This window comes from Dendrobates tinctorius, unplaced genomic scaffold, assembly GCF_039654945.1.
Source record: "Dendrobates tinctorius isolate UK_male_01 unplaced genomic scaffold, ASM3965494v1 ptg000060l, whole genome shotgun sequence".
NCBI lineage: Eukaryota > Metazoa > Chordata > Amphibia > Anura > Dendrobatidae > Dendrobates > Dendrobates tinctorius.
In genome coordinates, this window is record NW_027361728.1 from 4,277,761 (window position 1) to 4,296,669 (window position 18,909).

Consider the following 18,909-nt stretch of genomic DNA (forward strand, 5'->3'; position numbering starts at 1 on the left):
GGTGCCTTCCCCTCTGCCTTCAAACATGCCACCATAACTCCCATCCTCAAAAAATCAAACCTTGACCCAACTGCTATGCCCAGCTATCGCCCCATATCACTGCTCCTGTTTGCTTCCAAACTCCTTGAACAGCATGTCCATGCTCAATTTTCCCCCCACCTCACATCTAACTCCCTCCTTGACATCCTCCAATCTGGCTTCTGTCCCCACCACTCCACTGAAACTGCCCTGACCAAAATTACTAATGACTTACTCACAGCCAAAGCTAACAGAAAGTTCTCCATCCTCCTCCTTCTCGATTTATCCTCTGCCTTCGACACAGTTGACCACTGCCTACTGCTACAGATTATTTCTTCCCTTGGCATCAAAGACCTTGCCCTGTCCTGGATTGCTTCATGCCTTTCTGACGGCACATTCAGTGTTTCCCACTCCCACACTACCTCCTCATCCCGCTCGGCTCTGTCCTGGGGCCCCTACTTTTTCCTTCTATACTCTTAGCCTAGGACAACTCATAAAGTCCCATGGCTTCAAGTACCACCTGTATGCAGACGATACTCAGATCTACCTGTCTGGCCCAGATGTCACCTCTCTACTGACCAGAATCCCGGAGTCTCTATCAGCCATATCCTCTTTTCACCTTTTGCTTCCTAAAACTCAATGTAGACAAAACTGAACTTATTATCTTTCCTCTATCTCATGTATCTTCCCTACCCGATCTATTATGGTAAATGGCATCATGCTCTCTCCGGCACCTGAAATCCGCTACCTCGGACTAACTTTTGACTCTGCCCTGTCCTTCAAACCACACATCCAAACTCTTGCCACCTCCTGTCACCTGCAACTCAAAAATATTTCCAGAATCCATCCCTTCCTCAGCCCTCAATCTACTAAAACTCTTGTACATGCCCTCATTTTCTCCCGCCTTGACTACTGCAACACTCTCCTCTATGGCCTCCCTGCTAACTCTCTTGCACCACTCCAGTCTGTCCTCAACTCTGCTGCCCGACTAATCCACCTCTCTCCTCGCTACTCCCCTGTCTCTGCCCTCTGCAAATCCCTCCACTGGCTCCCAATTCATCAACAAATCCAGTTCAAACTACTAACACTGACCTATAAAGCCATGCACAACCCTCCATATATCTCTGAACTAATCTCCCAATATCTTCCCTCACGTAATCTTCGATCCTCCCAAGACCTTCTACACTCCTCCACAGTTATTCGTACCTCACACAACCGCATCCAAGATTTCTCCCGAATATCCCCTATCCTCTGGAATTCCATGCCTCAACACGTCCGATTATCCACCACCCTCGGATCCTTCAAACGGAACCTGAAAACCCATCTTTTCAAGAAAGCTTACAGCCTGCAATAACCATTCTGCCGCCTCACCACCGCCCGAGCCGCTGCCTCAAAACCATCAGAGCTGCTGCACCCTCGACCTACTGTCCATTCCCCACTATCCAGTAGAATGTAAGTCCGCAAGGACAGGGTCCTCTCCCCTCTGTACCAGTCTGTCATTGTAAATTTGTTTAATGATGTCTATAACTTTGTATGTAACCCCCTTCTCTTATACAGCACCATGGATTTAAAGGTGCTATATAAATAAATAATAATAATGATGATAATAATAATAATAAAGTAGGTGAATACTTTTGCAAGCCAATGAACCACCTTCCTCCCCCCAGAAATTAGGAAATTAGGAGAATGCAAAGGTGTGAGCTACTCATTTGACAATTTGAGAATAATTCTAAGTTTGGAAAAGTGTACTGCTGTTTCAAATATTTTGACTTTGCAGTAGTAAAATAGTAACAGAGTAGGAGGATAACTATTATATTGATATACTTTAACTCAATTTAACATGACACAAAATTTTGGAATATGTAAGCAATATACAGCAATTGATCTTGAATTCTTTCATATGACGGGAGCTTTTTTTGGTTTTGCGTTTTTGTTTTTCGCTCCCATTATTCTCAGAGCCATAACTATTATTTTTACATCAATTTGGTCATGTGAGGGCTTGTTTTTTGTGGAGCGAGTTTTGAATAACACCAATGGTTTTACCATGTCGTGTACTAGAAAATGGAAAAAAATTCTAAGTGTGGTGAAATTGTAAAAAAAAAAGTGCAATCCCACACTTGTTTTTTTGTTTGGATTGTTTGCTAGGTTCACTAAATGCCAAAACTGACCACCATTATGATTCTCTAGGTTATTATGAGTTCATAGACACCAAATATGCCTAAGTTCTTTTTTATCTAAGGGGTGGAAACAAATTTCAAACTTTGCTTAAAAAAAAATGGCGCAATTTTCAGAGACCCGTAGGGTCTCCATTTTTCATGATCTTAGGTTGGTTGAGGGCTTATTTTTCACACGCCGAGCTGACATTTTTAATGATGCTATTTTGGTGCAGATACATTCTTATGATCGCCCATTATTGCATTTTAATGCAATGTCGCTGCAGCCAAAAAAAGTAATTCTGGAGTTTTTAATTTTTTTCTCGCTACGCTGTTTAACAATCAGGTTAATCCTTTTTTTGTTTATAGATCAGGCGATTCTGAACACGGCGATACCAGATATGTGTATGTGATTTTTTTATTGTTTTATTTTGAATGGGATGAAAGGGGGGGTGATTTAAACCTTTATATTTTTTTATATTTTTAAACACTTTTATTTTAATTTTGCCATGCTTCAATAGTCTTCAGAGGAGACTAGAAGCTGGCACAACGCGATCACCTCTGCTACATAGAGGCAATGAGCAGATCGCCTCTATGTAGCAGAATTAGTGACTTGCTACGAGCGCCGACCACTGGATGGCGCTCATAGTAATTCGGCATTGACAACCATAGAAATTTCCAGGAGACCTCGGTTTGCCATGCCAACGCACCGGTGACCCGCAGTGTGCGTATTTCCGGACCGATGGCTGGAAGCATTTGACAGCGGCATTTAACATGTTAATAGCCACAGGTGAATCGCGATTCCACCCGCGGCTATGGCAGGCCCATGTCAGCTGTTCAAAACAGCTGATATGTCCCGGAAGAGATGTGGATTTACCGCGGGAGCCCACATCAAAGGGGGACTTACTGACATCGGCATACTAATATGTCCGATGTCAGTCAGTGGTTAATAAAACATTACAAATTTTGTTGCTGTTATATCATACAAGGATATAAATTTAATGAAATATGCAGTAAACAGCCTGCATTTTATATTATATAAAGATTTATTATTATCTTACCTCTTTTGACAGCAGTTTCCACACAGGAGTGACCTTCACTGCAATTGTGTTTAGTCCACAGATCCGTTGTCTGCCCAAACATAATACAAGTAATAACTGTACAATAGCCGTAAGACATAGATCTATAACGTTATGTGCTACTTTAGTTTTATCTTAGTAAAGCCTTATCACTGTAAAATGCAAAGTTATGTAGGTTTACAATATAATTTGTTTCATTTCCGATCAGATTTAAAAAACTCTTCTCGCTGTCAGTGATAAAAGCCTTATCGATCCTGCAGCTGTATGTTTTGTTACAATGCAGCTCTTTCTTTCTAGTGAGCCTCCGACCTATATAACCAGGTTTTCACCTGCTGGATACCAACAATGAATGATTTTATCCACTGAGAGCGATCAGAGATATTCATCAGTGATATCAATTTGTGCATCAACCTTTCATTTTACAGTCAATCTGCTTTAATTATAAAAACTGGAAAACCAGCATAACATTATTCCAGAAATTAGATTGAGGAAAGGAGAGGGGATCGGGGTGTTTATACCTGACTTCCTGCTCTTCTTTCATAAGACCAAAATTATATTTTGCGTGTATATCTGAACAAGAGAGGTCTTTTTCCAGAACACTAAAAGTAAAATATATTTGATTATGAATTTGATTGTTTGATTAAAGTATAGCATTAAAGAAGTCATCCAGGACTTATTTATATGGAGCTAAGTACTTATCAGCAGGCACTTGCTAACTACTTGCCTTTTTTGCTGTGTGACTACCTCTCCCTGCTTGGAATGGTCATAGACCACTCCTGATGATGATTCTCTTACTTTCATGTGATGTCATGTTGATTGAGCAGTTCTTTTTTCTTCTGTGACTGTCAATGTCATGTTTGCTGACAGCTTCCTGATCGGAAGATCGAAAGAGAAGGAACTGTTCTGTTGATGTGATGTCACAGAAAGTTGGAGAATCACTGCCAAGAGAGGTTCATGACCGCTGTGAGCCAGGAGAGATCATCACATGGCAGAACAAGCAGGTAGCTAATAACGTCCTGTCAGTAAGTGCTTAGCCCCATTGAAAAACTATTAAGTCTCTGATAACATTCCATTTTATTTGCAGTTCGCTTACCCAATTCTTATAAACTTGCTCTCAGAGGGAATCCAGACATATCGTATTTTTTGGACTTGTATATATTTTACCTAATTGTATAAATGAGAGAAATGAGTAAGCAATGTATAATAAAATTACTTTTATGTATCACAATTAAAACAGTATATGGGGCTATTGCACATTACTCTACTAATGAGGTTTATCCTATCAACCTGTAAACTATTCTAAATGCAGACATGAAAGGAGAATAGGAACAGGGCTTGCATCGTTTGGGATAGAGAAAGTGGAGGCTTAGCAGGTTAAACTTGAGGACGTGCTAACTTTAGGCCACAAGTGACCATAACGCAACACTATGGCCCTAGTAGTTCTTTAGGAATTTTACAGTAACACTATTATGTGCTTTACTGCTTCATGAGATATCAGGACTGCACCTTCTATAGAACTGCAGAACCACAGGGTTTTTTTTACAGCTCTTCTCTATTCATATCTTCCTTGTTCTTTTCACAACTCCGCTCGGTTCACAGCTGCATCATATCTTCTTCCATTGTGGTCACAAGTAGTGTTGACATCATGAGTCAGTCTCAGCCATGGACTAAGCTACCCAAGGATACACCAATTTCTTCCCAACAGAAATCAGAAAACATACACCTGCTACAGTGGCCAATTTTAAACACTAGTACATTAGTGTAATGCAAATAGTCCTTGTGATAATAATACTATATAAACACATAGAGCGTAACTTGTCTTCTTCTATGCCAAAAACACATTAACTATAATCATAATTAGGCTGAATTCTCAAGTGGCGTTTTTTTCGCGTTTCCGCGGCGGTTTTAACCGCGCGATTTTGCCGCGAAAAATAAGCATCCCATGCATTCCTATGGGATTCCACAATGCTGTGCTAATGCTGTGGTTTTTACCGCGGCGGAATCGCTTCGCGGTAAAAACCGGCAACATGCTCATTGATTTTGCGGAATGGGTGCGATCCCGCACCCATAGGAATGCATTGTTCCGCTTACTTCCCGCATGTGGCTGTGCACACCATGCGGAAAGTAAGCAGAACATTTGTGGATGGTACCCACGGTCCGGAGGAGAGGAGACTGTCCTCCGGGCTTTGGGTACCATATCCCTGTAAAAAATAGAATTTAAATTAAAAAATATTGTTATTCTTACCTTCCAGCATCCCGCACAGCCTTCCCGCTTCTCTCCACGCTCTCGTTCCCAGTAATCCTTTGCGAAAATGCCCGCGATGACGTCCGTTCTCGCGGGATCGCGAAGTCTCGCCGTCATTCGCGCTACGTCATCGCGAATTACCGCGAGACATCGCGATCCCGCGAGAACGGACGTCATCGCGGGCATTTTCGCAAAGGATTACTGGGAACGGCTGTGCGGGACGTCGGAAGGTAAGAATAACACCATTTTTTATTTTTTTTTACATTTTATCTTTTACTACTGAGGCTGCATAGGCAGCCTCAGTAGTAAAAAGTTGGTCACACTTGTCAAACACTATGTTTGATGAGTGTGACCAACCTGTCAATGAGTTCTCCAAGCGATGCTACAGATCGCTTGGAAACCGCTAGCATTTTGCAAGCTAAATACGCTTGCAAAATGCTATTTTTTCGGCGGGAAAATCACGGGAATTTAAAATGCGATTTTCCCGCGGAATGGAATTCCGGAATTCTCGCGGTAATTTCCGCGAGAGTTCCGGTACGTGTGCACATAGCCTAAAGGGTACAGTGTATGCTAGAGATGAGTGGATCATTAGAAATTCGAATTCACCAACTTTACTAAATTTTCCCCCAAAAAAATGATTTGTAGTGAATAAATTCATGATAATCTCAATAGTAAAAACATTATAAGTGCTTGGAAAATACATATTGGGGAGAAGAGAGAGAGAAGGAACCCTGCTGACCATAAGAGGTTACACTCTACAGTAAGGAGAAAGGATCCCGGTAACGATAAGAGCTTACACTCTACAGTAGAGAGAGAGGGCCCAGCTGACCATACAGTGGCTTTTTCTGTTTTGCTACCTCACAACTTGCAATTTCACTGGTATCTTTTGAGGGTTTGCATCAGTTCATGTAAAGAAAATACCTACAAGTGTTAACATTTGGTTTTCTTTTCATTAGGAAGACAACAACAATCAGAACAAAATAACTGAAAACTTCAGTGTGCATAACTATACACCCCCTAAATTCAGTACTTTAAAGTGAGTCGTTTTGCGGAAATTACAGCCGTAAGTCACTTTGGATAAGTCTTTATCACATAGAGCTGAGCAATTTTGATTGAGTCCCTGCTTATTCAGCAAGCTATTGCGCTTACCGAATAAGCTGCAGAGGGAACCCAGATACATGGAGCGCGCCGGCTGATCAGCTGTTCGGATCCACTGCTGCATGTGTCACCTCTGTGTGACAGTCACAACGCATGCATGGATAGCCTGTTTATTGTGCTCTCAATGCATGTTTTGTGACTGTCTCACAGCCGCGACACATGCAGCTCTGGAGCCGAACAGCTGATCAGCCGGCGCGCTCCATGTGTTTGGGTTCCCTCTGCAGCTTATTCAGTAAGCACTATAGCTTGCCCAATAAGCAGGGACCCAATCAAATTCTCTCATCTTTATTTATCAGCTTTCTACTTCTTACCACTGGAATTTTTGCCAATTCCTCAAGACAAAACTGCGCCAGCTCTTTCAAGCTAGATGGTTTTCTCTGGTGAACAACAATTTTCAAGTCTGACCACAGATTCGCAATGGAATGAAGGTCTGGGCTTTGACTAGTCCATTCCAAAACATTTACACATTTCCCATTAAACTACTTGATTATTGCTTTAGCAGTATGTTTTGGGTCATTGTCCTGCTGGAAGATGAACCTCCGTACCAGTCTCAAATCACTGACAAACTTAAACAGGTTTTGCTCAAGGATAGTCCTGTATTTTGTACTGTCCATCTTCCATTCAACTTGCACCATTTTCCCGGTCCATCCTGCTGAAAAACATCCCTACAGCATGATGCTGCAACCACCTTGTTTCACTGTAGGAATGGTGTTCTTGGGGTGATGAGCTGTGGTGGATTGTTGCCAGACATAGTGTTTACCTTCATGGCCAAAAAGTTCTATTTTGGTCTCATCTGACCACAGCAACTTCCTCTATACATTTGGGAGTATGTCACAAGTCTTTTGGCAAACTCAAAATAAGCATTATAATTTTTGTGTAGTTATATGGTCAGGGAGTCCAGTCTTTGCTTGTAAACTCTGCAGCTCCTTCAGGGATATCTTTGGTCTCTTTGTGGACTCTCTGATTAATGCCCTTCTTACCCAGGCTGAGAGTTTTGGTGGGCAGCTGTCTCAGGTGTGTCAGGTGTGACAGACAGTTATCCTGGATTTGGCTGTAGAAGGTCTTTTCGATTAGCTCAAGCACTGTCTTGATTTTTGTATCTCTGCTGTGGAGCAATATCCCTCTCCCTTTAGGACCCATTGGTAACTTCCACCTTCTGTTGCTAATTTGAAAACTGTGCTGAAGGTTTATATTCATTCTGTGTCTGCAGCATGCTGCTGGTGTTAGCTCTTACATGTCTCTGTCTAGTTGGATGTACTATCAGTCTTGGAGGATTGCTGGTATAACATCTTGTCTTTTCAAGCTAAGTGTCCCCTTGTTTGTCTACACTCTTCGTCTTTAGTTGTAGTGGGGACTGACTAGTGCATACCCCATCCCCTTCCTAACAGGACCTATCACTAGGGTCAGGCAGGGAATAGGTTCCTGCTCGGCGATAGGTGCAGAACTTTTATAGGGATGGTTATGGCAGTCATGATGATTTTGGATATGTCTCCATTCCTCACTTCCCTAGTATTTAGACTCCCCCCTCCCTTTCCCCTTTGTTGTGCACTTACTTATCTATCACCCAGCATGACATTAACACCAGCTATATACTTTTGCAAAAGAAAAAATAAAACTGACACTTGTTTTTTTGTGTGGGTTTTTTTGTGTGGGTTTTTTTCCGAGATCATGGATCCCATTTCTGTGCTGGCAGAGCAGTTACAGAGGTTGTCATTGGAGGTGACCAACCTTCATTCTGAGGTTCAGCAGCAATGGCAGCGGCTGCAGACTCCTGTTGTGGGAGTCTCTGCGGGTAGGCCGGTCCACCTTGAACCCAAAATTGCCCTCCCGGACAGGTTTTCAGGATGTAGGGACAGTTTTTTTGCATTTAAAGAAGCTTGTAAACTGTATTTTAAAACTTCATCCTTTCTCCTCTGGGGATGAAGAGCAATGTGTGAGGATTGTGATTTCTCTGTTGCAAGAGGATCCTCAATCCTGGGCTTTTTCTCTGCCACAGGATTCTATGTGTCTCCAGTTGGTAGAAATGTTTTTCAGGGCTTTAGCCCTTATCTATGATGATCCTGACTGTATTTCCTTGGCTGAATCCAGGCTTCGCCGCCTTCAGCAAGGAAATCGTTCAATGGAGACTTACTGTATAGCTCTGAATTCCGCAGGTGGGCAACCAATACCTAATTAAATGACCCGGCTGTTAGAAGCCTATTTTGTCAAGGTCTTACTGAAAGGTAAAAAGATGCTTTGGCAGTGTATGAAACTCCTGAGTCATTGGAGACTGCCATGTAATTGGCTTTACGGGAGGATAGAGATGCCTGTGGGATAGATGGGCATGGCCACCTCCTGAGCCCCCTTTCTGGGACAATACTCCTGTGTCAGGGGGATGGTCTGGGGATGAACCTATACTTGTGGAGTTAGAGGAACCCACGCAGTTTGTAGCTGCTTATGCATCATATGTCTCTCCCGACATTTGCAAGAAAAATGGCGTGTGTTTTTTTGTGAGAAGAAGGGACACTTCATTGGGGTCTGTCCTTTGATTCCTAAAAAAACAGACACAATTAACCCTTTGGAGCCTGAAGTTTGATGATGGCAGGGTATTTTCCTTTTCAATTTGCAATTCTTGGTTTGTCCTGACAGCAGAGGTGGAGCTAGAGAGCAGGACTGAGAAAATTTCTGTGTTTCTGGACAGTGGAGCTGAAGTCAGTATGGTTGATGCTGAGTTTGCTAGAACACATGAGCTTGCTTGCTCTATCTTAGCTAAGCCTATTCCTATTTATGCCAACAACTAAGCACCACTTGCACAGAGAACAATGACACAGATTGTTCATAACATAAGGCTGAAGGTGGGGTCTTTTTATTATGAGGTAATTCCTTGTTATGTCCTGGAGGATCTCATAACTCTTATTGTTCTGGGTTTACCCTGGTTGGTGAAGCCTAATCTGACAGTGGAATGGCAATTCAGCAATTCAGAGAAATTATGGAGTGGGGAGATTACTGTCATGATAACTGCCTAAACATTTCCCTTTCTGCAGTATCTACCACTTTACCAGCATTTTTGTCTGGCTTTGAGGGTGTATTTTCTGAGAGCGGGTGTCAGGATTTGCTCCCCTATAGGGGATATGACTGTCCTTTTAACCAGACTCCTGTGTGGGGGGTGTCTGGATGAGGGACTGAGAGGGTGCCTGGCTGCAGAGCTCCAACCAGACATCTCCATTAACCAGCTGAAGAGTGCTGCATTGGTGCTTTGTAATGCTCACCAATGGGTCCTAGGAGGGTGAGAACTGCTGCGCTCTCCTGAGTGCTGTTGGCCATCTCTGTGACTGCTCTGGATGTGTTCCTACTATGGGAGCAGAGCGGCACTGTGGTCCGGGCGCCATCTTGCCGGGAGGAGTTGGCTAGAAGACATGAGGAGATCACAGCTGATAGTGTCCTGGATGAGGAAGAGCAGCAATCAGACCCAGCAGACGCTGAGTCCACTGGGGTAAGGAGGTTGCAAATAAAGGAGAAGTACCAGGGCAGCACTGTACTGATAAGGTCCTGGAGACACTGATCTCCCCTGAACATTATGCAGCACAAAATGACAGATTGCCGCAGACAGCTGATGGAGGCCATCTCTCCCCCACCCCTGAACAGAAACAAGTTGCAGAGCCTGGGTTATTTCCTAGAAGTATAGTGACCCCCATGGAAGGGAGCAGTAATACTGGAAAAAAGGGGTATTAAGTTCCCAAAGGGGTCCCCATTGGCTTACCCCAAGAACCACTCATGAGGATGATAGGAGTGGCTATATGGAGGGGTCCTCTGATGAGGAGGGAGACCACCTGGACGAGAACCTTCCCCACAATGGATGAGGTTTTCTTCCCGCTTACCCTCAAAGCAAGACTTTAAAGCACTAATAGCGGAAGTTAAGGAAACTTGCAGGTCTGAAATTGCCTGTGTGCGCCAGGATTTGCAGCTTTTGACAGGCAGGATGGATTCTTTGGAGGAGGATCACGACCTTACCAGATTCCATATGGCTGAGCTGCACCAGACAACTATTTTGTGGTAGAAATGGTTAGAGACCTTTGGGATAAGCTGGAAGACTTGGATAATAGGGGCAGGAGATATAACATTAGGGTGAGCGGGGACCCTGAATCTAATGAACAGGAAAATATCAAAATAATTCCGCAGGACATCTTTAACTCTATCCTAGGAGTCCCAGTCGCAACATCCATTAAATTTGACTGAGCTCATTGGGCCCTACAGTCTAAGGGATCATCATCATATCCGCGAGACATTATCTGTTGCCTTCATGATTTTGAAATCAAGGAAAGAATTATGATGAAAGCCGTCACAGTCATATTTTATTTAGATATCGCAACTCAATTATTTTCGGACTTTGCAAAAATACGGCTCCTCAGGCCTTTGCTGACCATCCTGAAAGACTTTAGAATCCCTTATAGGTGGGGTTTTCCCTTTGCTCGATCAGCACGGCGAGAGGGTGTCTCAGTGTCTGGAGGACCTTCCAGCCTTTTGTGATACATTGGGGCTCCAGGTCCCTAAGATTACAGAATGGGATGTCCCTGCCCCTGAGGGTCCAACTCCGTCTTCTGTTTGGGCCCAGAAAAGAAGAAAGGAATATCTGAGTGGCAGGGGTGACATGACCCCAAAATGGATTTTGCTGACTTGTTAGACTTAACTTAATCTATTTACTTTTTTTCTCTTTCCTATAATGCAAGATTCAGCTTATAGAAGTTTTTTTATATGTCTTTAAAAGTATTAGCCAGTGCAGGCTCATTTTTCTAATATTTCTTAAGTATTTATGTGACACCCCAGTGTCCGGTTGTCACAATGACATTGCCTCCCTCTAAGAGGTGACGCCATGCTTGGAGGCAGAAAGGGGACCCCAATGCTAGGTAACATAGATTAAATCACATTTCCTGCTGCAGGTCAGAAAAGGGAGCTGCCTAATAAATTCTGGCCAGCAGAGGGGGTTGGTGAGTCAGCTAGAAGTGAGCTGAGGGAGTTGTCATGGAAACAAGAGCAGCTGTGAGCAAATGACAAGACAGTTAAACGTGAGGTAAAAAGATCTTTCTGAAAGATCCAGTGAGTTCAAGACAGGAAGCTGATCTGTGAGGAGCTGGTGAGGGGCAGCTAAAGAGGGAAAGGACACGAACACAGACAGAGAGGCTCTGGGGAAGCTAAAAACTGTGTATAGCAGACCCCAGAGCGAAGCGCTAATAGAGAGAAAGAGGACAGAGCTGTACGCCCTTATAGTCGAATCTGAAAGTACAGGGGATTGTAAATTCCTGTGTGACATTGAACACCTGAGGGCATGGCAGCAGAGAAGGAGCATGGGGCTGACGGTGAAAAGGATGGTACCCGTGGAATAGGCTCATGCTGACAGCCGTACAGGTTAGTGAAATCATCACGCAATTGAGGGTCTCAGCTTAGTTACAAACAGCAGAGACCCACACAAAAAGCGCAGAAGGAAGGTCCTAAACCCTCACCTGGCAAGGTGGATCCCCTGAATGCCTCCAGGCGAGCCGGACTCAAGCCATCACCTGTATGTGGTACTCCGGATTGCAACCAATTGCCAGTAAAAGGTAAAGAAAATGCACCTCTCTGTGTCCTTCTCTCATTTCTCTGCACCCCAACGGTCACAGCCATCTTAACTGTTAATCAAATATCTTTGCCCTGGGACTATTGCTCTACCTGTGGAGAGCTATTTTCACCTCAGCTGCGACACACTAACAGTCTCAGGGGAACAACACCGCAGCGCTGGTCACCTCTGACCAGAATACCACAGGTGGCGTCACGTATTTAATCATCTATAAACTTTATCTTCATTTTTACCTATCAACATCACAAACAACTTTTCCCCCTATCCTATTTATTATGTAATGGACGCCCCAGGTCCACCGACCGGGTCATCACCGCCATGACACCGTCCCCCATTGAAGTCGACCGGCCCGGTACCGAGTATCCCACGGCCCTGCGCCGCGCGCTGCGTGCCTGGGCGCTCCATTTGTAAGCCACATTTTTCTGTAGGCAAGTAATTCTGCAAGATATTGGTGCTATATGCCTAGGAGAGCCCTGGTTTTCCCTGCAGTAGAGGATAGTTTTCCTTTGCCATATTTCTGGACATTTCTCTTTCTCCTTCTGTACAGGTTATACACTGGGCTTTGCCTCCCTGAAAATCTCCTCTGTGGCTATGGTATTTTTTTTTTCCTACCTAGTGGGTTTAATTTGTTCCATAGGTATTACCACAGACCAGGTAATTCGTTCCTGGGTATTATGTTTCTTTATTTTTTAAAGTTAGCAATTTCTATTTTTTTCTTTCTTCTCTTTGTTATCTTTGTCTTTCCCCTTTCCTAGAGTTTCTTCCCTATCCATTCGTCTGGATGCAGCTTATAGAGCAGGTGAAACAGAACATCCTGGAAGAGATTGTCCATCAGTGTATGCTGGAGGCACTAGGAGAGATGATAGTTTCCGGGTTCCTTGTACATGTGAGTAACTTAATCATATAACATGACACACATAATATCACTGAATGTTAGGGGCCATAGCTCCTCTAGAAAAAGGAGGCTCACCCTTCAGGAATTGAAGTCTCAGAGGGCTGACATAGTTTTCCTACAAGAGACTCATTATGATAATTCTGGAACTTTCAAGTTTGCCTTTAACTTCTTTCCTTTGTCCTATTCTGCTTTCAACAATAATAAGAGAGGGATAGTGGCAATTTTAATATTTTTAATATTATCAGGCTCCCACTTGCAAGTGATCATATTGACCCTAGGGGTAGATTCGTAATCCTAGAGGCCTTTCTGAGGGATAGGTCATTTTATGCAATCTATACACTCCAAATAATGGTCAGTTCAAATTTCTGCTGAAAGTTTTTTCCCTGATTGAAAACTTATGCCGGCAGCCTTATTGGTTGGTGGCAACTCTTTTTTCAAAGATATCTGTTAGGGTATGTGCAAATGCTGCGGAATGGAGTGCGGATTTGGCCACGCGGATTTTGTAAAATGCGCAGGTAAATCCGCAGGTCAAAAGACCTGCGGTTTTACCTGCGGATTAGCCTGGGGTTTTGCCCTGCGGTTTTTCATCTCCTCAATGGATGAGATGGCAAACCGCTGCGTATTCCACAGAAAGAATTGACATGTCAATTCTTTCTGCGGTTTCAAAACCGCAGAAAACCCGCCCGGAAAAATCCGCACCGTCTACACTGCGGTTTTTTATTCCCATAGGGAATAATGGTACTGTACACCCCAGCAAAAACTGCTGCGGACCCGCAGCAGCCAAATCTGCTGCGGAACCGCAGCAGAATCCGCAGCGTGTGCACACACCCTTAGACACTCTGTCAATAATAAATCCCCACCACAAAATCTAATTAGAATGGTGAGAGACTTTAGAAAACTAATTAGGACTAATTCCTTATTTGATTTATGGAGAAGAGATCATCCTGGAGATAGGAACTTCTCCATTTACTCTCCCTCCCCATCACCCCCGATTCCAGAATTGATTTTTTTTTTTGCAAATATATTGACTCTTAAGGCTGAGTTGGGTCAAATTAGCTGATCTGACATGACTCAGTTGTGTTGGACCTTAAATCCACTCAACTGTTTACCAGGGCTTATCACTGGCGATTGAATGAATTTCTAATTACGGACCCAAATATCCGGAAGACCTTATTGGACCATCTCACTGACTTCTTCCATTTGAATGAGGGATCAGTTTCCTATCCTTCAGTCTTGTGGGAAGCTCATCGTGAGGGGTCATTGTATCAAAGAAGGTTCCAGATTGAAAAAAATGCTAAATTCGAACTCAATAAATTAACCTCTCAACTAATTAATGAAGACTGTAGGTTAGCTGTTTGTGAAGGTTTTGAATAAAGTTGTGGGGATTGGAAACAAACTAAAAGAAATTTCAATGCATAAAGTAGAAAAACTTCTTTATACAAAATAAAAATATTCCGAAAAAGGAAATAAAGCACATACGCTTTTGGCTAGATTATTGAAGGATAAAACTTTGAACCCTCATCCCCAGGCCCTGAGAAGGGCTGATGGCACAATCCATTACAATCCAACTGAAATTTCGAACCTATTCTATAATTTCTATTGTAAATTGTATTACCTACAAGATACTCTCCCCATAAATAGGGCTGATAGAAATATTGCATTGAAATTTTTTTTTATCAAATTTAAATCTCCCTGTTCTCACCTCTAAGGTCTTACTGTCTCTTAATCAGCTAGTGACGCAGGAAGAGGTTATGGATATTTTGAAGGATTTCCCTTTGGTTAAATCCAGTGGACCAGATGGACTGACGCATTTATATTACAAAACCTTTGTGGAGGAGACTTCTCCCAACATGGCTAGGCTGTTTAACTTTTTTTTGGAGATCGTTCAAATTATCGGCCAATTGCGTTACTAAACTCTGACTTGAAAATTTTCACTCGTATACTGGCAAATAGGCTTAACTGTTGCCTACCTCAACTTATTAATAAGGATCAAGTGGGATTTGTCCTTATTTGTCAGGGGGAAAATAATACCAGACTGGCAATAGATTTGATAGAGGTTGCCAATAGAAATAATCCACAGTCCCTCATATTGAGTCTAGATGCAGAAAAAGCATTTACCATCTAAATTGGTCCTACCAGTTTGAGATGTTGAAGATTTTTGGCATTTTGGGTCCTTTCTTGACAACCATAGGGGCGTTCAATATATTAAATGGCACCTGACAGGAATGCCCCCTATTGCCCCTACTATGTGTATTGTGTATAAAACTGCTGGTGGCAATGTTAAGACAAAATCCTAACATTTCCGGAGTTGAGATTAGGAACAAAATGTTTAAGATCTCCTTATTTGTGGATGACGTCCTTTAACACTATCCAAACTCCATATTACACTGTCTAACCTTATGGAGGATTTAAAAAAGTATGGTAAAATATCGGGGCATAAACTGAATACTTCAAAAACAGAAGCCCTACCATTAAATATCCCTCCTGATGCATTGGACCATTTAAAGCTAAACTTTAAATTTAGACAGAAGTTTGAGGATTAGTGATGAGCGAGCGTGCTTGTTAATGCTTGGTTTTCACCAGAGCATCGCAGTGATCGCGATTAGTGATGAGTGAACGTGCTCGCCACTACTCTTTACTCGTCCGAGTATCACGGACTCGGTGTACTCGACGAGCACCAAGCATTTCCGGGATTACTCAGAGGGAACTTGGGTCTCTACCCAGCTTTTTTGGTGGACTTTACAGACCCAATCACAATGCAGGGATTGTCTGCCAGGCAATAAACCACCACAGCCATTTTTGTTGTGGTCGTTCAGTGATTGGCTGGCCATACAGCATTATCAGGGGTATAACAGACCAGACGCCGCCCTGCTCGGTGCATTCAGCTCTGGAGCTGAGATAGCGTAGGGAGAGCGGCTGCCAATATAGGGTCAGAATTGGGGATTTATCAGTTTGTGTGGGGTCTACCATCCTAAACTACTCAAATCCAGCTATACCAACAGTCCTTCTAAGGATTAATTCCAGAGTATATAGGTTCCAGTGTTAGTTAGGCAGGATAGTGTACGTCGCTCTATACACATCAGTGCAAGGCCTGCAGGTACTGTATGTGTGTATATAGATCATTGCATACATCAAGAGGGTCCATTCCCTTCCTGTGTTCTGGTGGTGCTGGTGCTACCTGTAGGATATATTGGCCGTATATAGCTAGCCCCAGGTGTAATTTGAATACAGGCCAAACATTTTTTGATGTGGTATCTCCATGCCAGCTCATATCTGTGCGTGCTCAAAGTTTGGTCAGTTTATGGCGGTTTTCTATTTTTAGCCTGGCTGTCACTGTACTTACATACAGCAGTATTTAGCAGAAAGATAAAAAAAAATACGGGCCACACATTTGTCATAGTGGTATCTACGTAGCAGCGCATATCTGTGAGGGCTCAAAGTTTGGCCAGTTTAGGCCGGTTTTCTTTTTTTTTCTCTATTTTGCATCCACAAAAAATCCCAAAAACATATTTTACAGTGTGCTATATCTGTGACACTCCTCATACGTCCGTGTGATAAAAATTTGTGGATTTTAAGGCCGGTACTCCAGTGTTTTCCTGTCTGGTACTCAAGTTATATACAGCATTATGTTGCATTATTTTACAACCAGGCCACATTTTACAGTGGGATCTATCTCTGACATGCCTCATAAATCCACGTGCCAAAAATTGAGGCATTTTAGGACTAAATTCCCTTTTTTGAGCAGTGTGTCACTCTTGTTATATCCAGCACACTTTTTTATCCAAAAATTTTTTTTTTACAGTGGGGCATGTCGGTAAAAAGATTTCTGTTTCAAGTTGTTATGGCAGCTTCATGACTGTGTTAAAAGCTCCAACTACTACCACCAACATTATCTTCAGCCTAGAGGCAGTAACTGTGCAGATAGAAAGTCTGAGTAGCAGAGGGTGAATGCTTAGGCGGTGTTGTACACTGTATTGTACTCTGTCTCTGTATTACAAAGGCTAAATCTTCTTGATGAAATCATGCCTGGAAGAGCCATGGCAAGATAATATTGAAGATCACGGGGACAGGACTCGCAACTACTGATGCCTGGTGTTCCTGGGCAGGATTGTGAAAAGCCCTCACCTACTAATACTGAACTGGTTGGACATTGATGTTTAAAATAGGCCCATTCATTTTCTATAACTGAAGCTAGAGATTTTGACATTTCAGATGCATTTCCAGAGATGTCAATTGGAGAGCGTGATGGTTGTAGATGAGACATCTACACCACCACACGAGTTGCCGCCTCTCCACCACCTGAGGTGCAGCACCCACCACCTTCTGACTCTTTCCCATTCACCAGCAGAATGAGGGGGTGTGCACACGCTCCAGGTTCTGCTGCGGATTGATCCGTGTGGATTTTGCAAATTCCGCAAGTAAATCCGCAGGTCAAAAGACCTGCGGTTTATCTGCGGATTAGGCTGCGGTTTTGCCCAGCGGTTTATCACCTCTACAATGGAGGAGATGGCAAACCGCAGCGGAATCCACAGAAAGAATTGACATGTCAATTATTTCTGCGGATTAGAAACCGCAGCAAATCCGCGCGGAAAAATCCGCACCGTCTGCACTCATTCATTCCCTCCAGGGAACTATCAGGCACGTGCAGCCATTAAACACAGCGTTCACTGTTATGATTGAGTCACCGAGGAGGAAAAAACAAAACACAAGCTCAGCCCAGAAAATCAGAGAGGTTGGAAACTAGCAGATTGCAGACCCCTAATCCTATCACACAACTAGCAGTAGCCGTGGAGTGTTCCTACGGTGATCCTAGACACCTCGTCACAGCCGGAGATCTACATAAGCCTAAAGAGAGAAAAGGGAAAAACTGACTGCCCCAGAGCAGACCCCAAAGCAATAGGCAGCCCCCAACATATAATGATGGTGAACCAAGATGAAAACACTAACACAGATAGAAAGATAGGCTGAGCAAACAATAGGGCCCAAGCTAACTAAAAAGGACAGGACAGAAAAGCTGCTGTCTGCAATCCGAGAAAACCCTGCTAAAAATATTACCAACACAACTGAAAAGCAAAAAGGACCGTGAAGTTACTAGACTTCAAACCCTATATCAGCACTCAGAATATTCTGGAAGCAGAGCAAAAGAGAACACTGATCAAGGAAAAAGAATCCAGCAAATCCCCGGCCGGGGATGGCTGAACTCCAAAAAACAAAGAAAACAAAACCAAAACTAATAAGTTCAATAGCAGAGCAAAAACTTATCTTTGGGAAGCAGGAATCAGACTGGTCTCCAAGAATCCAGCAGAGAAATCACCAGCGACTCAGAAGGGCGTCGGCTGCCTTATATCCAGTCTGAAGTTCCCGTTACCCAGTCACCATCCACCTGATCAGGTGTTTGGTTTCTTTCATCTAAATCAGCCTCACTACCTTCCTTAACCAGAAGAGGGAGATCCTGGGACACAAAAGATGAATGAACAGATGAGCTCACAACAGTTCACTTGCTGTCAGGAAGACAGCCCCATCTCTCTCAGACGGGACCATCCAAAACGGACCAACCGGGTCCCTGCATTCACTGCATGTGACCTACCCTGGCCACCTTATATCGTCCTTAGGCACGCCCACCGGGTCACATGGCTATGACCTCATCACAGGTCCTTCAACCACTCATACACACTTTACAAAAGCATTCTTAAGCACACCCCTTGGGTGGGTTTGTAGGTAACTGATCCTGCCCATCTCTCCAGCTACCTGGAGACTTCTCCCTGACACAT

General features: G+C 43.3%; 1 protein-coding gene across 3 annotated transcripts in view; it reads right to left on the reverse strand.

Annotated features, from left to right (window-relative positions):
• LOC141092474 (probable cation-transporting ATPase 13A4) overlaps nt 1-18,909 on the reverse strand; it is a 576,817-nt gene that overhangs the window by 457,678 nt on the left and 100,230 nt on the right. For all 3 annotated transcript variants that reach the window (XR_012232812.1, XM_073578639.1, XM_073578640.1), the window contains exons 4-6: nt 4,344-4,414; nt 3,769-3,849; nt 3,233-3,302 (exon numbers count right to left, since the gene is read on the reverse strand). Coding sequence is in view for 2 of the 3 variants with exons in the window: in XM_073578639.1 (XP_073434740.1) it covers nt 3,233-3,302; nt 3,769-3,849; nt 4,344-4,414 (222 nt within the window). In the remaining variant the exon portion in view is untranslated. The remainder of the gene's footprint in view (nt 1-3,232; nt 3,303-3,768; nt 3,850-4,343; nt 4,415-18,909) is intronic.